Raw genomic sequence first — 23,941 nt, 5'->3', positions numbered from 1 at the left:
AGGACAACGGACCGGAAACATATCATATTGCTGAAAAACTGACAGCAATGGACTAACATGAAATATTTTAGTTTTACTAAAACTGGATTTTGCAGTTAAATCCAGTCCTTCAAATTCCCTCTTACATACAAAACCTCGGTCAACATAACCTGGGACACACAGTCCTCTCAGCCCTGACACATGCTAACACTGACTGACTGACTGAATGACAGTGAAAATAATAAAGTGAAACATATCTTAAGTGCAAAACAATGCTAATGTTGAAGTGGTTAGAAATGTTTCTGTATGTCCAACCTGGAATGAACCGACATGGTTACTAAGCAAACTCATCTAAGAACTACTGAGGTCTAGTTTAGTCACAGGCCGTGAGGGCGCGTCGGCCTGCTTTTAGTGCATATATTCCAGTTACTCACACAGTCGGTCAAAATGTACAGACAAAAATAAAAGTGCTACAGTGACAATGATGATAAAGCATAATGAAAAGGACAAATACAATTCTGTCATGAAGGTAGTAAGGAAACCTTTGCAAGTGATATTTCACTTTTTGGTAGTTTGTTGCAGTCCAGAGTCAAACAATCAAGCTCAGTCTAATTCACACTAACATGTTCTTACTGTTTACATGTTTTACTTTACTAACATGCGGCTGCGGGAAGCAGCATTACTTTATCTAAGATGGTTCCCTTTATAGTGCTGAAACTAATCAGCCTCGTCACATGACTTCTCAGATGATTTCAGAGTGTTCAGCACCGCTCGCTGGGTTTCTCCATTTTGTGTCAACCACAATAAGAAGTGTACTTACGGAGCAACAGGGCCGCAATGTGCAAGACAGACATTTCCTGTTCTTTTCATGACCTGTTGAGCTTTGCCCTGACAATGTTGAACTGGAACAGATAATTACAGATTGAATATGTAATTTCTGAAATTTAACATTCTGCTAATGTTATTGTTATTTCTGTAAGTCCACTTACAACAACCTGTACAGATATCAGCTATTTTTCTGTTGTAGTTTTTCGTGGATGTATTTCAGTAGCTTGCTAGCTAACTATGTTGGACGATGATGTCTTCTCTCCAAATTGTGCCTACAAAGCTCTGATTGATCAATTGTGTCTCCAACCAACAGAAACAGTAGTCAGGGGGCTCAAACCTGTTGGAATCACTGAATCTTTATCTGTGTGGACGACCATGAATATGATTCATGTTGGGACAATCAACAAGCGAGTGTGCTGCTGCTAACAAGGCTATCTTACTCAACTGATTTAAAAAAAAAACTGTTTTATTACTAGTTTCCCCAATTATCTTAACGATTTAATGCTTTAATGCTATCAGATCCTGTGGTGTTGTTATGTGAGAACAGTCTGAATACACAGTCATGATTTATAATTTTGATGGATTGTTTGGGGATATTGGTGAAAAGTCAAATGGTTCTATGGCACCTGCAGGATATGCGTCCAGTCTGTAAGCAGGGACTGAAGTGGTCTGACAACTCAACACTGAAAAAGTCACACTTCAGAGAAATACAACTCAACGGTTTCACTTACTGGAGAACTGTGTTCCGTACTGTACCACAGAGTATATGTGTGTATGGCTGTGAATGTCCTGTATGTGTTTGGGAATGCCTACATGCTGTTAGGAATGAACAGAGACAAAAGGCTCAGGACCAGGCTGAACAGAGTCTGGGTTGGAGGGACGGCAGGACGTCCTGAGTCGGGTCAGATCGTGATGTAGTGCTGTCGCAGTTTGGCCATGAGGAACTCATGGGTTAAATTATGTCTCGTGATTATTCCAACAATCTGAAAGAGATGGCAGATAATAAACAAGAGCTTACATAACAACAAAGTTTGTATTCGGGGTTTTCCCTGGTGTTGATTTGGTATCAGCTCAGACTGGAGGAACTAAAAATAATTTTAGAAGAGAACAACTCACTTCTCCGATTGCATTGACCACAGGTAAGTGTCGCAGGCCCATGGTCCTGAACAGGTTGAACACCTGGCAGATGCGGGTGTTGGGTGACACTGTGTAGGGACACGGGTTCATGTAGGGGGTGACATCCTGGGGACACAGGGAACATTTAACATTTTTGTTTAAATATCAAAAATATCTTGTTGTATTTGACATTTCTGTTTCTGTTCCACAGGGAAAAGTGGACTCTTCTAACTCAGTGTCTCACTCAGTCGTACCACTATCATGCGGGGGTTCAGCAGGGCGAGGTCCAAGTCATGGATGTCCGGGTAACGTGGGTAATCTTCAGTCATCTCTGCGAAGGACAACCTGGGCTGAGTGGCGCTCTGTGATGGACGGTATGGAGAGACGTTCAGTTGGATGTACATAAGAAATGACTCTTACATGTATGCAGTGTGTGTGTGTGTGTGTGTGTGTGTGTGTGTGTGTGTGTGTGTGTGTGTGTGTGTGTGTGAGACTTACCGACTGGTTCTCAGCATAGCAGACCCCCCTGATGAGCAGGTTGACCAGCTGGGAGCGCAGGATGAGGCCGTGGAAGGTGAGCGGTCTAAAGCGCTCCTCCATGGTCCACTCCTCACTGGGAGACTGATCTGGGTACAGGTTGGGGTAGGGAGCATGTCTGCAGGAGGACAGCAACAATACAACATTACAAGGGGGCTGGGTCCGGACGCCGGATCAGGTAACTGGCCTTCCATGGTTACAGGACTGTATGCTGGTCCTACTCTCCTACCTCCTCTCTAACATCTGCTGCAGCAGGTCCTCTCCCTCCTCTGCAGGCTCGACCACGGCGCTCTGCTCGTCACAGACATTCCTCAGCTCGCTGGACGGGTACGACTTCATGGACTGGCAACGCCGCCGCTGTTCCCCCGCACGTGACATCACGCTGGACTTCTACATGCGACAGTGAAGTATACAAGCAGATCAGTCTGCTGTGCTGGTGCGACACTTTTCTTAACGACGATGATATGAACAATATGAACGGCACACTAAAATCTATGAGAGCAGACTTCTACTGTCTCATGGTATATATTATATATTATCATATCACTGCTTCTCACTCTTAAAACTTGAAGGACAAAAATCTATTTCAAAATGGGGCAGATTAATGAGCCGTTCCTTGTTGACAAAGTCAGAAATAAAAGTGCCCTTTGTTACATGTTACAGTCCAGATGCAGGTCACTGTCTCTGCAGAGGAGAGACCAAAATAATCTTTTCATACTCCTCTACATACAGACCTCTACCTCCATCTACTGGTTACACCAAGGTCATTCCTGCCAGCTGAGATGTCCTTTGGCGGGATACTCAGCCCCTCCCTCTAGATACGGGGCTGGGCTTTATTTTTTTTTTTTCAAGACATACCTTGAAGCGGATGTTGTTGCTGACCAGGATGTTTCCCTTCATGAAGTCCCGTTCGTTCTGCCGGTTTTCAGTGACCACGGGGAAGGCGTGGTAGACGGTGGTGCGCAGGATGCTGACTAGAGACTGGACCCGGGTGTGGGGGTACACGTAGGTCAGGTTGGGCTCCATGATGTCACTGGCTGTCAGCCTTGGAAAGATGAGGGAAACACAGGTAAAAGATAAACACAGAGGAGGCTCACGCAGCTGCTAGCTGTTGTGGATGACAGTTGCTGGTAAGAATCACTCATTATTCCTTATTCTGTCTCTCTGGCATCAACACCATCATGAGAATAAAAATCTTCTGTGTGATCAGCTGAACAATGTAGAATAAAACAAAGCATGAAAAAGGGCTTTGTGTGATTTTAGAGAGGTTTATGTGGATGCTGCTGTGGATGCTGCTGTGGATGCTGCTGTGGATGCTGCTGTGTGTGCTGCGCTATCGACCGCATGACTGCTGGATTGCCAGTAACACACCCTGACCCTCTACTGCATGCAGCAAGTCACCAAAATACCAAACTGGCTCAGGTGCGAGAACAGCACCAGGCTCAGACCAGGTGCTGCTATCCGCCTGCTCAGAAGTAGAGCCCTTCGTCCTGTTTGTTCAGCAGCAAATCTTACTTGTCCATCTCAATCTCAGTCTCCCACTCCAGCAGCGGCACTCCTCTCAGCTGGATGTGGATGTCATAGATGCCCTTGTTGAAGAAATCTCCCGTCCACTTGGCAACCTGATGACAACCAACAGGGAATGCATCACTGTATCATCCACACCACTGAACCTATCAACACATTTATTCACGTCTCAACACTGATGGAATGAAATCATTTCATGAAGGGGCTTGAAATCATGCCAGTTAAAAGAATAACTCAGTGGTAGAAATAGTAGAAAAAGTATATAACATTATAACATATATAACATATATAACATGACCGTGTACCATTAGAGTGATCATGATGGGCAGCCCATATGTGATTTCATTGGTGGATTCAATGAGGATGACAGTCAGGCTGATGGTCATTCTGACCACGCCTCCGAGGAAGGCGGCGGCTCCGATGAGAGCAAACGTCCCTGAGTAGAGGTCCATCCCCAGTTTCCTAACAGAGGACAGACACACAGTAAGACCCAGTATCGCTCTAGTGAAGTGCATAAAGACTTGTCTCCCACAGTTAGCAGACATGTGCTAACATGCTAACAGTGATTACTGTCAGCCGAGAGGAGCTCAAAGCCTTTATTGTGACAGCAGAGGAAGTGAAAATCACCCAGTCAGCAGATTCCACCATGTGGGCTGTGCAGCAGGGCTGGTCCCAGGCTCGGGAAGTGGGTGAATTCACTTTCTTCATATCTGTATTTCTCATGTCTGTGTGTTCAGTACAGAGCTGGAGGCAGGACGTGGTTAGTCTAGCTTAGCATAAAGACTAAAAGCACAAAGACTAAAAGCAGAGGGAACCAGCGAGCATTTTTAGAAACATTTTCCCCTACACCCAACCTATAAAATGTGTCTGGTATGTTCAAGCATTTTATTGAAGAATTACATTTTTGGCTAATTGGGGGCAGAAGAACTACATCACAATGTAAAAGCGCACTTCTCTGGCTAACACACACCCAGCAGTTACAGGGCAGCATGATCATTCATGTGGAGTAGTTCTGGTAATATTTTGAGGGAAATATCTGTCTCTTTAGCTGCTAAATGCTCCACTATGTTCACCAGCTAGTCTGTTACTGTGTCTGTCTGCTGGACACCAGCGCTGAGTAAATGTGCTCGAAAAACTAAAACAATGAGCTCAAGAGGCTAAAAAACTTCACCGAGCTGTAGAGTGTGAGCGAACTCACATTACACAGATTTGATCCAAAAGAGGTTGTTTTTAAGGCTGCACCTCTAAATTAAGTGGACATTACTAGATGCCTTGTGTACAATTTCTACATATATTTCCCTTTGAATTAGCATGTCATGTGTGGTATCTTTAAAAGACTCGAATCATGACAGTCTGTGAGGCTCTGAAGAGCTCCTAGAACATTAGGAGAACATTGTTCTTACACTTTGAGTATGTTGGCAACCAGACGTCCAAAAGCCGCCCCACAGAGCAGCGAAGGGACGAAGAGACCGCTGGGTAAAGACACGCCGTACGTCCAACAGGCCAACAGGAAGTACAGCATGAAGAACACAGACAGAGTCACAGGGCTGAAGGTACCTGGCGGGAGGAACAGCAAGCAGGTGTTCATTATGACCTGTCAGTAAATAATATGTTCATCCTTTATATTGTTTATTAAATTCATTCAATTGGTATATCAGCTATCATGTTTCTATGGGTTGAAAAAAACAGAGAGAAGATAGAGGGTGGGTTTCGCAAATTCACTAAATGTGCACTTATGCAACCCACTCACTTTACTGTGCCAAATTGTTATTGGCAGAAATGTGCTTGAGCTACACCACAAGATTCAGCTCTGCATAAAGAGCATGTGAATTTAAAGCGTTATGTACAGTTTCCAAAACGTGAACTAAAACGTGTTGGACTAATAATGAAACTATGAAACTCTAGACAAAATAAAAAATACATAAATGAAAATTAAACTCTGTCTTTAAGTGTTAAGTTATCATTTAACCAACACAGAGCTGTACTGAATGTGTGTCTCACCGTCCTGGTGGAAGAGCTGGTGGATAGCAACTTCCTGGGGGTTGAAGAACAACGTGGCCATGTCATTGTAGGTCTTGTTGGTGCAGAAGAACTGGCGGATGGTTGAGTTGATGTCCTCACTGCCGGACAGCTGAAAACAAAACTCACAACTTAATATATAGACAATAAATACTTGAAAGTAAAGAGTCTGGTGAGAGGGCTGTGCAGTGTGTAGCTTCAGTCAGCAGGTTTCCTTTTAAAACCACATGCATTGTAACTTCATACCTATTTTACTGTCATACTGGCTTAAGTATGATGGAAAACCAGAAGGGACAATAAGACCTAGAATCACATTTGTCCCACAGTACTGAACACTGAAATATTGACTGTGTGAGAGTGAACTTCCTGCTGTAATGATGGAGGAAGGAGCTGATACAGAATCAGAATCAGAATCAGAAATACTTTATTGATGGGAAACAGTACCGGTGCTCCCATTCAAGAGTAGAAAGTAGCATAAATTTAGAAATAAGAGTATGTACCAAAATATAAAAAATAAGAAATCGGAAATAAAAACTTACCGTGGTGTTATGGGTTGTGGGGGAGGACAGGTCACGACATTCGCCCAACAGCATGGAAGCTGCAAATATCACCACTGTCGTCACCATGGTAACCAGCAGACTCTCCAGAACTCTGGAAAAGTGCAGAGACCGGATCCACTTCTGTAATTAATGAATGCTTGACAGGAAATCAGTGTCACATTTTCAAATATCTGTCTTTGATTGACAGCGTGATGTTCTGTCTGACTGTTAATCACCTGATGAACTTGGCCTTGGGGTGGATGTGTCTGATGCGATACTTGGCCAGGCTCTTGTTGATGCAGTTGAAGAGTGCCCCCAGCAGGCCACCCACCACCCCCATCAGGACAAAGAAGGCCAGGTCCACTGCTGTCCACAGGTGGCAGTTCTTATCTCCATCTGGACACTGATGAGCGAGGAGTTTTAGATACAACGGATACATTGCTGATTAAATCAAACATTAAAAGAAGTTCTGGAAAGGTGAATTTTGAGTCATTTCTTGAACACAGAGTTTCAGAGAGAGGGGGTTAGCTATGGAGTCTGTCACCCCAGGTCCAGTGTTTGGTCCTGGATGGTGGGAGCAGGAGGCTGCAGGAAGGAGTTTGAGCTGAATCTGTTGTGGGGCAGGGAGCAGGTGAAGGTTCTTTAGGGCAGGAATGATGTGGTCAGAGAGCGAGCAGGCAAGCAGCAGAGCTCTGGATGTAATGGAGTTCTATTCAGACCTTTGGATGATGTACCTTGCAGAATACTAATTCAGAAGAGCTGGTTTTACAAGTGGAGAAAGGACAATAAGGGAGACTGAGTGGAGCTGTCAATGTTGAGGGAGATGTAAGGTGAGAGAGAAGAATGGTGAGGATGATGAAAATGTTGAGAAGACCAGAGGAGATGGTCTGGGCTGTGTGATGTGTGAAATCCAGATTGAAACGGTTCAAACGGATCATTGGAGGTGCGCTGTGGCGGGCTTTGAGTTAAGAGGCAACGCCACATTCCAGTATTTCGGACAGGAAGGGGAGGTTAGAGTTGGGCCGACAATGGCCTTTTATCTTAGTCCCTTAGTATTACGTGAATACAAAACATACATTTTAACACATCATCTGTGCCAAACGAAGAGACAACTTCAGTGACAGACTCTTTACCTTGAATTCTCCAAAGTTGAGCAGACCAGGCAGCTGGAAGGAGCCCCACTTGTTGAAGTTGATCCCCGAACGGAAGAAGTTGAGGGTGAAAGTGGCCGACATGGAACAGAAGAGCTGAGGAAGGGAAACAAGTCATCACACTTCTTGCTCAGGTTTGTTTTCGGCATGTCTGATTCATCATTAGCTCTGACTGACAGTTTCACTGCTCCACTATGTATCTATCCTGGGCCACCATGCTACATCTACAAAGAACACAAGGTCTAGAGGGCACAGAGGAAACACAGCTATGCACAATAAAAGGAATGAAAGTGAAAAAGTCATGGCAATCTATCCAATAGTTGTTGAGATATTTCAGACTGGACCAAAGCACTGGACTAACATTGCAATCCCTAGAAAAACTATGGAGTTAGGAGAGAGACCAGAACTGTCTGGACCCTCTTGGTGTTCACTGGATAAGTTGACATACCACTTTCCAAGTGAGGGCCTGGTTCCAAAAAGAGGAGCCCTCCTCCAGACTGAAGAGGGTGCCACCTATAGGAGCACCAAAGGCAGCAGCCACTCCAGCAGCAGCACCCGCTGACACAAAGTCTCGCTTGTCCCTGAACAGTGAAGACAACACCATGAGCTATGCTTGACAATGTTTGCACCATATTATAACTTCCAGGGGAGCAGCGACCAGTGTGTGCAGTATCACAGCCGTACCTGTCGCTGCGGAAGTAGGGAAAATCAAAGTTGATCTTCTTGAAAGTGATGCTCTGAAACTGATAGAGGGAGAAAACACCTTGTGAGCACATTTCAGCCATAATAAAGAGACAAATACATCAGTGACAGGACCATCAAGAATGAAACTGTATCCTGTAAAATCATATTAAAGGTCTGTCAAGTCAAATCTAATAATGTGAAGGTGAGTCAGTCTGAGTCAAATCATTTTAGATCCACTCAAACATCTTCGAGTCCTATCAAACCAAATTAAGTCAAGCTGAGTCAGGTGATAATGTTGAGGATGATGTACCTGAGGAAGGCCAGCTCCCACAATGGCTCCGCTGTGTATCATCGGACCTTCTTTCCCCACAAACAGACCTGAGTGGACACACACACACACACACACTGAGTCAGAGGCAGCGTCCACCCACCTGCTCATCACTGATCCTGACTCATCTCATGAATGATGGCTCTGAATCTTTATTTCACCTTCATCCTGATAAATGACACTTTGCTCTCACGTTAGCTGAAGGCGACAGCTGACATGGTGACTCATTCATACAGTGTCATGGTTACTGTATTACTTCTGTGCTCACAACAGCCTTCCTGTATAACTTCATTATTGATGCACAAATTGTATTTAGACAAATTTTATGTTTCTATTAAATGTTTCTATGACTACTGAGTAAATTTAGTGTGATCCTGGGTACAAATGTCAGCTGTTTGCCACTTGAATCCAAAACCATTTTTTATTGTACACAACTCTCTGTCATGCTTTACCTCCGGCCACACTGAACAGGACTCCTCCAGCCTTGCAGAGAAACGTTCGCAGCCGGACGATTCCAGGAATCTTCACTCCGTTCAAGTAACTTTTGATTTCTGGGATCCCCGAACCTGCGGCTACTGGCTGGAAACAGGACACCAAAACACAGAATGTTAGCATCATCACATCATTGTACAGAGAGATCCTGTACAGGGATTATAAAAAACTGCACATACTGTAGTGTAACTATGGTTACCACCTTTACCAGTCCCTGTATGCTTTATACAAAAGGGTTTTTAGAGTTCCTGGAAAGAACATTGAATCCACAGGTTCAAGTTACAGATATTAAAAACAAGCAGAAAAAAAAAAAGCTCATCATACCTCAATGAGGACAAGCACACTGGCGATGAAGACGAAGGTCATGTTGAACGCCAGGAGCTCCAGCAGAGAGAGAGGGAGGCAGCCTTTGTCACTGCACTTCTCCACAGCTGGAGGCGTTCAGGTAAAGTAGAATAACCACCAACACAGAGGAGAATCCTGATAAACTGAGACGAGTGACCTGCAGTGTCTGCTTCTATTGTTGTAGCGAAACAACGGCAGTTACACACAACTATAATGTAGCTTTGACAACTGAAAAATTGTGTTTCTCAAGCAGCTTTCTGCGGGTTTATGATTTTTTTGTCAACAAAACATGCAAAAAAACTTGTGCGGTCCTTTAAAAAGTGTTAGAAGTGAAATATATAGAAGTGCTCATATGCTCTTTATGTGCATCTCTACATCCCATCATAATACCATGTGCTCTAAATATATCTTTGTGCAAGGAAACACCTAATATTCTGCACAATGTGAATTTACTGAGCAACTGCAGATCACAAAACAAAAGGAAATAAGTTAACATGTATACTGTATAGGCCTCACTGTCCTACCAAAGAAGTACAGAGAATTACTGGGAGGGGAAAAGAGAAGAGATTTCAGCAATAAAGTTGAAATAATTTGTATGTTGTTACTTTTACTCTTCAAATTGTTGGACTTTTTGTTAAATTACAACTCATTCTTCTAATATTATGACCTTTTCCTCATAGAATTACTGTAGTTGTATTTTTGTAATATTATTTTCTCACAATTACAACATTATTCTCATTACAACGTTTTCACCAAATATTATGACTCAACATCTCAACAGTAACAGTGGCCTGACTGACTCAGCACTCACTGAACACTGACGTGAGACTGAATTCAGCTGTTTCATATTTAGAGGTTTGCATGTTAAAGGATACAATCACCAACCACACTAAATTTGATTTTGGTGAAGAGGCGTACAAAGAAATCCACGAACAGGCCGACCTGAAAGAGACATGAAGGCGACACTTGTCTGTACGTCTGCAACATGTTGAGATCTAACAGAAAAGTGAGTTCTCTCAAATGCACCTACCAGACCCACTGTGACTCCGATAGCAAACATCATAATCCACCGTACAGCTTCATACTTTTTGGCTTTCTATTGGCAGATGACAAAATGTTTAGAAAACGTTTGACGTAAAATATCTCAAATTGAGCATCTGAGCCGTGACTCAACCAAATACACATGGAACTGGTCTTACCTTGTTGTCCATCCCCTCCAGAACCTCCACATAGGGTTCATTGATGCAGCGGTCATAATCCAAGCTCTGTTAAAGCCAAGAGAAACACTGTGTAACTATTACCTGGGTCAGACATGCATTGACTTTCATCTGTACCAGGGCAGCATGGGCCTGTCAACACTGACTGCAGATCTGTCTTCAGTCTCTCACCTCATAGTCTTTCCTGGGTAGAATCTCATCTTCTTCATCTCGGATTTCTCCAAGGATTGTCTTGGGGACAAAAGAGGAATACCATAAATACAGTATAATGTAAAACAGACACATCCAGCACAGCAGGGACAGCTATATACTACACCTCCTTAGCTGAGAGCTGATTCATTCACAACATGGAAACCTTAAAGAGTTCTGCTACCACTTTGACTGCCCATAGTTTACCCAGTAATAAGCAGATTATGACAGTGTATCTCAGTTCTTTCGTGGTTAGACTCCATTCAGAATTCGGTAAATTTACTTATTTTCAAAAACTAAACTTCGTAGGATGGAAAATGATGTTATAACGGGTTACTAAAATGCCGGATTGATGAGGTGATTCTGATAAGCCAAGAAAACATCTAAATGGTGTAAAGGAGCGTTAAGTAGCTTTATTAAAAAGAAAGGAAGCCCTAAATTGCAAGATTTGTGAACGGAGTTTGGCCCACGGGCTTCCTCTCCATATGCATAAGAAAAAAACAGCAAGCAGTATCCCACTGAGGCGGAGTTGCACTGCAAGGAGAATTATTGCCTGTTTCAGCATAGTTGTCGGGTGTGCATTGGTAATTGAAATACGGTAATTGTGGGTTTCAAAGCTACTAGACAACAGAACACAGTCCCTGAGCAGCAGGGTGGAGCCAGACTGGGGCACTAAGGAGAGCTCAGGAGACAGACTGAGGAAAAAGACCACATCGTTATAAATAATCAACAGATCAACCGCTTTGCCTTATCAATATATCCGTCTTTACCAGTTCCTCTGGTGTCCGTGTCTCTCCTTCTCTGCAGCAACATTGGCAACAGAAACAGTTTCCACAACACGCCATCTTCGCTGTTGTGTCATGCTGCATTTACGGCCTATGGTACAACCATCAAAGATCTTCAAAGTTAGAAAAGATCAACCCGCTGTGAGAACCAGAAAAACACATTTAGTAGGTAGTACATCACACAGCGTGTTTTAAAGCAAATAAGAGATCCACGCTTCAGCTGTGTCCTAAATGCACTTTTTAAATATGTGTTCATAACATTGTCGCTCTTTTTAAAAAGTTATCATATTTCCCATGACATATAAATGCAGCATTGAGCATCTGCCCCACAGTGTCATGTGACGCCACAAACGGAGGGTTGTTCACAACTGTCAACACTGCGTGTAATTTATGCACACGCAAATAGTCTAACAATATACGCATCCTAAACTCTTTTAAACACACGCATGAGTAGAAATATTACTCAATGGAATCTCGTGATGTTGTATAAAAGGCCATTTGATTTGGAAAACAGATGATTTTATAATTGTGCGCATAATATTAAATACAGGGAATCTCCATGCTGCATTTTCGGCCCGTGGGGGAAACCAGTAAAAACAACCGTTCAACTTTCAGATAATTAACATTTATTTTATTTCAGTTTATTATTAACATATGTTATTATCTCTCGGTTTGACGAGAATATGCATTAATTCAAACTAAACTTAACGAAATTAACAAGCACATAATAGTGCCGGACGAAACTATTCAGCAAGTATGTATTATTTTATTATTGTGTGAGACATTAACTCGAATGTATCATGTGCACGAGTGAAGTGTCCGGTTCATATAAAAACATATTTACAACGACTTCACGGGGAGTGAACTCGCCAGTTGTGTATAAACGGCAAATTTTCCCGTATTTACAAACGCAGCACCGTGTAGTTGCATCCCACCCATCCCGCACAGAGTTGGACAGCTGCGGGCTCTCCTTGTGCGTATTGTCCACGCTTTTGCAGCTCATGTTCTGGATGGAAGACAGCCTGGCAACACAGAGACAACCGGCTAGGGGAGGTGGGAGAGGCGGTATTTGCTTTATTTGCTTTGTTTTTCCTGTGTACATACAGCTTACCCGGGTTTAGTTTCAAGTTTCGCTTTTGTAGTTCTCCTTTAATTCAACAACCGATGGGCTAACGTCGCTCGTGAGGCACGTAGCTAACTTTAGCTATGCTCAGACAGCTAGCAGGCGCTGAGTAGGTGTTTGCTACTATCATACTTTTCACGTGCATGTGCGCGCGCATGAGTGATATACCTGGGGTCACTATAAAGTGAGTGGCTCGTGCCAGTCTGTGTTTGGTGATCTACCACAGATCAGCCAGGTACGTAGGACATGGTGTGTGTGTGGGGGGGGGGGGGGGGGGGGCTGTTGTGGTCTCCTGATGGATTCTGTACATAAACCGGCAAGCAGGACTTCAAACATACACCTTTGATTTGAACCCCTAATTCTGTGGAGTAGTTAGGGAGTTTATAATAAAAGTTGTTTAATGTTGTATTCATGCTATATGAGGTTGTACAGAAAAGCTTCTCAACTCTAAATGACAACATTTTGAATAGGGTTTGGTGTGTCCTTTGTTCCCATGCTGTGAAAGTATAGCTACATACCTCCATGATTGGCTGAACAGAGTTAGAGAGATTTGTTTTGTGTCTTCTTCTCTTCTCAGTATAATCTGCCATCATGGTGAACCAGGTTCAGCGAGGGGACGGTAGCTGGCACAGCGACTCCAGCGGGGCCAGCAACAGCGGCGGGGAGAGCTCCAAGGAGAGCTCCCGGTGCTCCACGCCGGTGCTGGACGCAGACCGGTCGGACAGGCTGCGGGACAAGATGCGGAGAAGGACGGAGTCCGGAGACCGCTGGTTCTCGCTGGAGTTCTTTCCTCCCCGCACAGCCAGTGGAGCTGTCAACCTCATCTCAAGGCATGTGAATCAATCTGGACATGAATGGAATGTTTTATAGAGGAAACATGATGTTAAGGCTAAACTAAATCTAATCTAACTAACTAACTAGATTCTAACTAAATCTTAGAGAACTTTGTTTCGGATTCATTCTGATTTAACTGAGTAAGTCATTTCTCTTCAGGTTTGACCGTATGGGCTCCGGAGGGCCGCTGTTCATCGACATCACCTGGCACCCGGCAGGGGACCCGGGCTCAGACAAGGAAACCTCATCCATGATGATTGCCAGCACAGCGGTCAACTATTGTGGCCTGGAGAGCATCCTCCACCTGACCTGCTGCAACCAGACCAAAGACAAGATTACTGGCTACCTGGCCAAAGCAAAGCACCTGGGCCTCAAGAACATCATGGCACTAAGAGGAGGTGGGACATTTGTTTACATCCATAGTTGCAGAAGTGGGGGTACCATGTACAATGATGACTAAAGAGGGAATTGTTTGCTCCATAGTTTTTACAGTTTCCTGTCACAACCAAATAGTTCACTGGTGAACAAATGGAGTAAAAACCTGTTATTCAAAGGCAGTTTAATTGATAATGTACCTGATCACAACACTGTGTATCCACTGTGTGTTTTTTGGGTGTTTCCATGTTAAAGTCATAGTGGTGTGGCATATCTGCAAAATGCCGCTTACAGACCAACACAACCTTTTCTTCAACTTAGTGCAGTTCGGTTTATGACAGGTTCATGAGTATTCTGTCTACTTTTAGGGGGGAAACATGACATATCAATAATAAAGTTAATGATGTAATATGTAGTATTTTGAGAGAGGAAAAAAACATTTTACGTATACGTTAAGTATACGTTCTAAAATGCTAACTTTTTCATTGTGAGATATTGTAACACCCGTCATACCGCCTGCATTTCCTGCTGAAGCAGCTGAAGATTGAATCTGTTGGCTGCTGTTTCATTTCTTTTGTGCACTTTTCAGTTTTACTCACTGCTCATGGATCAGGATACTAATCCATCACAGATGCCTGGATCGGGTCTGATCCCGATCCTGCTCATTTGTTTGACATTGTTAGTCTCAGATAAGGCCTCATCTGAGTGGGAGTATAGCCTTAGAGATCCTCCATAACACTTGTGATACTCTGCTGTCTCTGCAGACCCAGTGGGAGCAGACTGGGAGGAAGAGGAGGAAGGCTTCAACTACGCCATCGACCTCGTTAAACATATCCGATCCCAGTTTGATGACTACTTTGACATCTGTGTTGCTGGTATGTGTTCTGCCTCCACATCAGCAGTAGACCGTTAAAGTGGAGCTCCTTTTTTAAGTATCAGTTGGTGATTTAAAACATGTTTGTGTGTCCAGGCTACCCCACAGGCCACCCTGAGGCAGAGAGCTATGAGGAGGATCTCAGACATTTGAAGGAGAAGGTGGATGCTGGAGCAGACTTTGTCATCACCCAGCTGTTCTTCAGGGCAGACACTTTCCTCAAGTTTGTGGATGACTGCAGGACAATCGGTATCACGTGTCCCATCCTACCTGGAATCTTCCCCATTCAGGTAACGTTTGCTGGGCTGATATCATCGTATATCATATCATATCAGTATATGTTGGCTGATAAATAACATAAAATCAAACTCTCAAATATCAATAAGCCGATAGTTTCTGGTAAGCATCACATCATTTCCCGTGTACACAAGATACCTGAAAGTTTTGCCCCAGAAACCAGACCCAATCTTTTCTGGTGCAGGGTCTATGGAGCTTAAAGGCTCTAATTGATTGAAGATGGTATGAAGGCAAATCCTTATCTGCAGCCATCCTGTGTATCTGCAACATGGTGTTGGTATCTATTATCAAATCCATTTCAGATTAGTGGGCTGTAACCTGTTCCTCTCCAGGGTTACCAGTCTCTGCGTCAGCTCGTCAAGCTGTCGAAGCTCGAGGTTCCAGAGGAGATCACCAAAGTCATCGAGCCCATCAAAGACAACGACGCTGCTATCCGTAACTACGGGATCCAGCAGGCGGTGGAGATGTGCCGCGTGCTGCTGGACAGTGGGAAGGTACCGGGCCTCCACTTCTACACACTGAATCGAGAGGTCGCCACCATGGAGGTGCTGCGACAGCTGGGCCTGTGGATAGAAGACCCCAGGTCAGTCGCCCCTCTGTCTGCCTCCAGCACATTGAGCATTCATGAGCTCTACAGCAGCCATATCATTGAAAACACATAATTCTCCTCTGTACATCAGCACAAAGTGGTTTTAGGGTTTCAGAGCTTGTTGTATTTGCCAGGCGGCCTCTTCCCTGGGCAGTGAGTGCTCATCCCAAACGCAGGGTAGAAGATGTTCGACCCATCTTCTGGGCCTCCAGGCCCAAGAGCTACATCTACAGGACCCAGGACTGGGACGAGTTCCCCAACGGCAGATGGTAACCTCCATTACACGTGAACTCAACACAGTTTACATGACAAAGCTTGAATGTTAATTTCCTTATTAATGCATTTTATATATATATTAAATGCTAAATTATTATCAACAATCTTACTTCCTGAATGTGGATCAATAGAGATAGTTATGTGAATCTGTGTAAAAGGTGAAAGCGACTAAACGTTGTTGATGTCTTCAGGGGAAACTCCTCGTCTCCAGCTTTTGGTGAGCTAAACGACTACTACCTGTTCTACTTGAAGAGCAAGTCTTCCAAAGACGCACTGCTGCAGATGTGGGGCAAGGAGCTGATGAACGAAGAGAGCGTCTTTGAGGTCTTCACCTGCTACATCACAGCCCAACCAAACCTCAGTGGACACAAGGTAGACAAGAAGGAATAGTGAATCCTTTTCTACAAGCGAGATGTGAAAGTGATCCTTTAAACCAACACTTATCCCATCTTTGTGTAATAAGACGACACACCATGTTGATCACAGGTGTCCTCTTCTGCTAGGTGATGTGCTTGCCGTGGAACGACGAGCCTCTGGCCCCCGAGACCAACATGCTGAAGGACGAGCTGGAGAAGGTGAACAGACGAGGAGTCCTCACTATCAACTCCCAGCCCAACATCAATGGCAAACCCTCCACAGACCCTATAGTGGGCTGGGGACCTGCAGGAGGCTACGTCTTCCAGAAGGTAGGAACACTTTTGATTTTGGATGGAGTGGTTAGGGAGTGGGCTGCTTTGGTCTCATGTGGCGTTTTAAATCCAACAGGCTTACCTGGAGTTCTTCACCTCCAGTGAAAATGTGACGGCTCTCCTCAAAGTGCTGAAGAAGTACGAGCCCCGTGTCAACTACCACATCGTTAATGTGCACGTAAGTCTGAACAGAAAGCACCCGTCACTCCGTGTTTGTGTGCGGAGTTCACATTATTAATATGTCTGTGAATATTTTGTGTGCAGGGCCGTAACCTGACCAACGCCCCCGACATGCAGCCCAACGCTGTGACGTGGGGAATCTTTCCTGGCAGGGAGATTGTTCAGCCTACTGTAGCGGACCCCGTGAGCTTCATGTACTGGAAGGTAAGTTAGACTAGTGACTACTAACTAGTGAGGAAGGTGTGCATGTTGTGTGGAGTGGAACTGCACTGACTTAAAGGAACAGTTGAACATTTACTGACATATAGATGATATAAATGAGATGTTTGACTTTGAAACACAAAGTAGTCATGAAAAACTCCACCCTGTTTATTCTTGTTTGTGTTCTGTTACATTAGAATAGTAGGTGTCTCTACAAAAGAACATTCTTATTAGCAGGATTTATGTTTACAGGAAAAACAATTTAGTAACGTAGGAAAATGTATAAATGCAACAATATGATGGCAAAATGAATACTTAACTTGAGTCTCACATTTCCCAGTTAGCCATTTGCTCATTAGACTGTAGACAGTAGTCATTTAACACTGGCTCTGCTTCAAAAAGAAATCATACAAAATAAAATTACTCAGTCTGTCCCATCAATCGCATCTTACCGTGGCAGCAATGTATTTTAAATCCTCTAGTTTGTAGAGCAGCGCTCCACTGTCCAACTCAACTTCAACTACTTACAATATACTATATCATTTGGGGGTTTCTTTATTATTGCAGGAAGTGTTAGTTGTTAGTTTGTTTCCCAAACATCTGCCTGAACAGCTAACAGGTTAGGAAAATTAATCAATGCTTTTGCTCCTGACAGTCGGACCACATGTGTCACTGTGGTTGGGTTCCTCTCACACTGATAAATATTATCCTGTGTCAGTTTTTTTCGGACTAGTCGGTCTCCTCTGACGGGCCCCTGTCACCAAACCTGTCCCCATGTCTTCCTCAGGACGAGGCCTTTGCCTTGTGGATCGAGCAGTGGGCCAAACTGTATGAGGACGAGTCTCCTTCACGGATGATCATCAAGTACATCCACGACAACTACTTCCTGGTCAACCTGGTGGACAATGACTTCCCTCTGGAGAACTGTCTGTGGCAGGTCATTGATGACATGTTTGAGCTGCTCGACGCTCCTCCAGAGCCGCTGAGCGACGGGACGCTCTCTGAATAATGTCAGTCCTCTTTAGGGAAAGAAGAAACACTATGGAACTGTTGATGTTTTATGCATTGTCTAAAAAAGCTGCTATTTACAATACAGAGCTTGAGTAAGAAGTGTGCTTCACAGTATTTTTATAACACTTTTTAATTAATGTTTTTGTTACATTGAGTGAATGAAACTGTCTCACCTGAGCAAAAGGTTCATACATGATGAGTATCTTCATCCTCCACAGCACTCCCAGCTGATAGACTCACCTGAGCTCAAACACACTCGCCTTTTTAAAGAGTTCCCACTGAAAAACAATGAATAAGAAAGGGGGAAAACATTATTTGTGAACATGCTTTATACTTTTTATAGTGTTTTTTAGTAAACATTTTTATTTTCATAGAAAATAATTAATATGCCATATATGAATTAGATTTTTAATGATGTGTACTGTAATAAGAGATGTGTGAAACTTTTATCTCATGATGATGCTATAAGAGTTAAGACAGTCTGATTAGACAACAGCTACACTGTCTACCTGCTGCCTTAACATGTTTTAAATGTACGTCATATTTATTTGTTCTGCCTGTTGCTCAATAAATAGTTTTTCAGTACAACAAGTGACCTGGTGAGTGTTTGTTACCAAGTCATGTTACTGATGAATGAGGTGAATTACTGCAAGACAGAAAGTAACTGAGTACATCTACTCGAGTACTGCACAAATTCAAAGTAGTACTTTTTACTTCACTACAGCTTTAGTTACTAGTTACTTTTCTAATTAAAAACATTTCGTGGTTCCAGCTTCTCAAATGTGGATATTTGCTGCTTTTCCTTTGAAGGATTGTAATAATTGTAATGTATCGTTAATACATACTATAATACTGTTGGTTGGACAAAACAAGCATTTTGAGGGTATCACTTTGGGCTCTGGGTAATTGTGACGGTATTTCTCACTATTTTCTGAATTTTTACAAACCAAACAATCAATCGATTAGTGGAGAAAATAATCAACAGATGAATCCGACCACGACCACACAAGTACAGGTACAAAGGCCACGGGACAGTGGGACTCTGCAGGGATGTTCCACACTGAGCGACTCCACCTACAACAACTGATCACCAGCATCAGACAGACAGCAGTCACCTTTGCCTCATAGACCTGCAGCCCTGCTGACAACATCACAACATGACCTAATGGATCTCACAATAAGCAGATCATCTTAGTGCAGAGGTAAACAAACACATGGAATCTAGAAATGTAGCTTTTATTATTTTTATATCATATTTCCAGCAACCACCTCACTTTGGGATTTATGTATTTTTGTGGAACTGTAAAATGTGATGCATCTTTTGAGTTCATTTGAAAGCATTGTGTTTCACATAGCTGAGCCAACACCATCTACTTCACTCCATTATGACAGAATTATGTAATGAGTCATTGTTCATTTCTCAGTGTCTACAGAAATGTTTATAAATCATAAACATCATAAACAGGCTGGCAGCTCTGTGAGGCACACTGATGCTAAGGTCAGCATGCTAATATGCTAATGTTTGCCAAGATTGACATCTTGAATATTAGCATTATAGCATTAGCTTATTAGCAGTCAACACAAAGTACAGCTGAGCCTGATGGGAATGCCATTAGTTCTGTTGGTTAAAAATCATATTGGACTCATTACAATGTTGATCTGACGATGGAAAAGATGAAAAGTCAGAGTTATTACAGTTCATCCTGAGGGGACCATGAAGGTCTGAACCACATTTAATCACAATCCCACCAGCAGTTAAGGTCACACTGCAGTAAACAGTGTGTTAAGGGTTATGACACTGTGGGCTGGTGACAGAAGGTGCATCAGGATGCAGCTCCCTCAGCGTTACTCTTCCTCCTGCAACATTTCATCAGCCAAACATGTTCTGCATGCTGATATTGGCAGAGTTTCCCAGTGACTCACAGGAAAAACAAGTATTTGTTTTCTTCATTCAAGGTCAGTGACGAGACGTTCTGCAGCACTAAGAAAACATAACGAGATCTGTTGTCATGTTTTAATAAGCCTAATCATGTCATCCATAACCATCAAACATAGATAGATCCTTTACACACCACTGGAAAGGATCTACAATCATGAATATGTTGTTTGCTGTGTCCGACACTTTATAAACAGTATATATAAAGAGGACTGTGGGGTGTAATGAACAGGCCTGCAGGCACCAATGACAGTGTTTTAGACTTACAGTAAAGTGAAAGCTCAGCAGGGCCATAAAATCGCTGTGGAGTTAGACTCTGATCAGGAATGCACAGACTGAAGCCTCATTATGGGCAGCAGCTGGTCCTCTGTCGTGACCTCTGACCCTGTTTCAGCCTTTTCGGAAGAACTTTGTACTCCGAAGCACAGTGCCTGGGTGATAGTTGTAATTAGCTTGTATTTATCATCCATTGAGCCTTTAAGATAAAACTTTATTTAAATAGCCTCAGATAGCATCACTTAAAATAGTGCTTTGCTTGAGTTGTAAATATAGCTAAAGTTGTTAACAGTCTGGTTGCAGTACAAACAGCACCAGGACTGTATAACCACTTCCTGTACTGTCTGTATTTAGCTATGAGCGCCCTCTAGTGTCCTTTCTGCAGTACGTCAGGATGTGGTGGGTGAAGCTGCTCCTGTCTGAGGTCACTGCCAGTGTACATACATGTTAGCATGCTGCCCTTTACAATACATCATACATGTTAGCATGCTACCCTTTACAATACATCATACACCATACATGCTGCTCTTTTGGCTTTTTAAAGGACAACGATACAATGCCTTCATGTGGAGTGCATTTATTACCTTCACATGATTATGATGATGTGAACAGGACCACAGAGACTGAGGGCCACTGTTACAAATTAGTAATGTTATGAGAATAAAGTTGTATTTTATATTATGACTACTTCTCTACTTCTTCTACTAATTCTCATAAAATAATAATAATAATAATAAAACATTACATATAATGCTTTATTCTTGTAATATTATGAGTTTTCTCTCATATTAATTTTCTCAAACTCCCAACTTTATTTTAATAACATGATGACTTTCAAAACACTTCAATTAGGGAAAAACATCTCAAATTTCAAGAATAAAGTATATTGCGTTGTTATTGTCATGAGAATGATGACAAACAGTGTTTAAAAACACAATATTCTGACTAATTGTGACTTATTAAGACTTAATACTCAGTCACTTGATCATTAACTCTGGCTGGCTGACCCTGAGCTTTACACTACAGTCACAGGAAGTTGGTTGTCATCATTAGCTATCATTAACATGTGTTAGAAAAAATCCAAAGAAGCTTGTGTTTATTACATCCTTTATTTTCTATGACACTGTTTATGTACAGTTTATCTGTAGGACACAACAAGTTCATAAAGTACAAATCACAGCACAGTTCATTCATTCTGTAAAAAACAAAGTCCTCCTGTTTTAATGTTTCTCAGCCAGAATATGTTATTTAGAAACTTTTGTATTTCCTGTATAACTCCTCTTATGGATTAAAATATAATTATGATCTGTGTCAAGAAACTGTTTCTTTGCAGCAGCAAACCTTTTGAATACAGCTCAGAAAAACAGAATATACACAAAATTATTTCAATATGAATTTTTAAATATAAAAGATTGTGCCTTCTAGGTATATGCATTTGTATGAATGGGCTGATAAATATAAGAATACAGTAAATATAGCAATGTAACTGTGAATGTAATATGTAAATTACTTCAGTAGGTTCATTAATTATATCCATATACAGTACATACAGGCTACGATATATATGTGTATAAGATGTTCTAACTCTCCAGGCATGACGCTATATGACCTCCCAGTTAAAAACAGTTGATAAAATAAGGAACTGGCATATAAATTAAATAATTAAATGTTACCTTACTGTATATATGTCAATGTAAAGACTCTTGGCTTTGAGCAGTTGCCAGACAATGTTAATCCGTGAGCTTTCAAGGTGCTGGTAGGTGGATTTTATTACCTTTGGACAGAGCCAGGCTAGCTGTTTCCCTCTGTTTCCAGTGTTTGTGCTAAGCTAAGCTAACCATTTAGACAAATGTGAAAGTGGTATCAATCTTCTCATCCAACTCTCTGCCAGAAAGCGAATATTATTTCCCAAAATGTTGAACTTTACTTGAACTTTGTATAAAAGAAGATGAAATTGGTCTGTGAGCTCCACAGTGATTTACTGAAAAAGTGATGAAGGAGCAGGAGACAAGTTCAGTCGATCAGGTAGGGACAAATGTCTCAGTATTACAGTTTCTAGGATCCTTCTTTGCTCCAAGATTACAGATACAAAAACAAAGTGCTGCTTGGTACAAAGTCGCATTGATTGTTGGAGAAAGGTCAGCACACACACACACACACACGCACACACACACACACAACTTCTGTGTATGTTGCTAGCTAGCTTTAGCTAATCAGCGTCTGTAAAGTCGAGACGTTGTTTGTATGGGACAAATAAACCCAGACTTCACAAACAGTCCAGCAGTCAAATTTATGCCAAAAACAGAAAGTGGAAGTTCGCTTTGTCCTCTGTCTGAGCACATCTTAGTCATGCATGTCCACACCTTCACACACACACACACACACACACACACACACATGGACTCAAAAACCTTCAGCAGTTAAATTCATGATAATATAATCAAGATAATAAAAAACTTATCTTATCTCAGCATGTTGTCATTTTGAGTCAGAAGTCAAGTTTCCTGCAAAATGTAGCACAAATTCTAACCAAATTTCCAGAAAATTGGAAAAAGGTGAATGTGTATGTCCATCCACTGCTGCTGGGAGATTATGAGTTCACTGGTCGATGGAGATAAACAGCTGGTGGAGCTAAATCTCCAGTCGCTGCCATTAAACCATCGCAGAAGAAGACACAACGAGATGACGTCATTAAAAGAGCTCCGGTCAAAGCTCAAATATGGAAATATGACATTTCTGTTTCATGCACTAATGTGAGGAAGGTTACAGTCTCCTCATCGCTCCACACAGATCTGATGTTGTCAGCTCTTTACTTTAAGTCACATGCTTCATGTTCGTCTGCATTTATTCAGTAAGTCTGTTTGTACACCTGAGACAACAGGATACACTTTTATGTTTCCACTCAGGGCTTTTTTTAATGCACAAATTGAATATTCGCATAAGAAACAGGTGGATAGGAACACACTTATAGTTCTGACTTGATAATTATGACTTAAGTCTGAAATCTCATAATTATGACCTAGAAAGTCAAAATAACAGAGATGTTCGATCACCTGTCAAAACCAAAACACCTTCATCACTGTTTGGGATGCAGCCAGAGAGGCAACATGCTGCAAAGTAGGTTTACTGGTGTTTACTGGTGCACTGTGTCATTGCGGTTCACCTTTTCACAATGACCTGTGGGCAGCAGAGACAGTTAATATGAATGTAAGCAAGTAAGAATGTAAACGCTTCAAACTGGATCATTTTAACCCCAAAATGGAAATGGAACTGCGTTACATACATGAAAAAAGAAATTGAGAGTTTCTAATTATGTACAGAAGGTTCAGTTTTCTATTTAGAACAATAATATTACTTCATAATATAACTCCAAATATTTACAGTCTAAATGCTTTTAGTGTGCTTTTCCGACGTCAGCCTCTTTTACCAGCCTGGCTGAAAGTGCTGAGGACAGTCTGAGTTCATCCGTCTTTATTACAGTCTGTGTGAAGACTAAACCTCTTGTGTAACACTGGCACTAACATTAGTTTATCGGATATTTGTT

The 23,941-nt window shown here is 42.3% G+C and overlaps 2 protein-coding genes across 2 annotated transcripts; one reads left to right on the top strand and one right to left on the bottom strand.

Moving 5' to 3' along the window:
• Positions 1 to 1,709: 1,709 nt before the first annotated feature.
• Positions 1,710 to 11,796, bottom strand: clcn6 (chloride channel 6). The gene is made up of 23 exons (XM_070910521.1): positions 11,722 to 11,796; positions 10,934 to 10,993; positions 10,745 to 10,810; positions 10,576 to 10,641; positions 10,421 to 10,487; positions 9,525 to 9,631; positions 9,161 to 9,287; positions 8,691 to 8,758; positions 8,381 to 8,439; positions 8,145 to 8,277; positions 7,679 to 7,792; positions 6,782 to 6,948; positions 6,546 to 6,657; positions 5,989 to 6,130; positions 5,391 to 5,544; positions 4,293 to 4,449; positions 3,976 to 4,082; positions 3,319 to 3,505; positions 2,690 to 2,850; positions 2,422 to 2,578; positions 2,178 to 2,285; positions 1,924 to 2,049; positions 1,710 to 1,790 (listed from the first exon to the last, which is right to left on the bottom strand). Exons 1-23 carry the CDS (start codon positions 11,794 to 11,796, stop codon positions 1,710 to 1,712), a joined length of 2,601 nt encoding a protein of 866 aa, XP_070766622.1.
• Positions 11,797 to 12,702: 906 nt separating this feature from the next.
• Positions 12,703 to 18,767, top strand: mthfr (methylenetetrahydrofolate reductase (NAD(P)H)). The gene is made up of 12 exons (XM_070910687.1): positions 12,703 to 12,789; positions 13,437 to 13,689; positions 13,853 to 14,091; positions 14,833 to 14,943; positions 15,039 to 15,232; positions 15,572 to 15,822; positions 15,963 to 16,097; positions 16,296 to 16,476; positions 16,608 to 16,790; positions 16,870 to 16,971; positions 17,058 to 17,177; positions 17,962 to 18,767. The coding sequence occupies exons 2-12, from the start codon at positions 13,451 to 13,453 to the stop codon at positions 18,181 to 18,183; spliced, it is 1,977 nt and encodes a 658-aa protein (XP_070766788.1). The 5' UTR covers positions 12,703 to 12,789; positions 13,437 to 13,450; the 3' UTR covers positions 18,184 to 18,767.
• The last annotated feature ends 5,174 nt before the right edge of the window (positions 18,768 to 23,941 follow it).

The sequence above is a fragment of the Enoplosus armatus genome, chromosome 8 (assembly GCF_043641665.1).
Source record: "Enoplosus armatus isolate fEnoArm2 chromosome 8, fEnoArm2.hap1, whole genome shotgun sequence".
In the NCBI taxonomy this organism is placed as follows: domain Eukaryota; kingdom Metazoa; phylum Chordata; class Actinopteri; order Centrarchiformes; family Enoplosidae; genus Enoplosus; species Enoplosus armatus.
The sequence above is the reverse complement of the archived record's forward strand: the minus strand, read 5'-3'. Positions and strand labels throughout refer to the sequence as shown.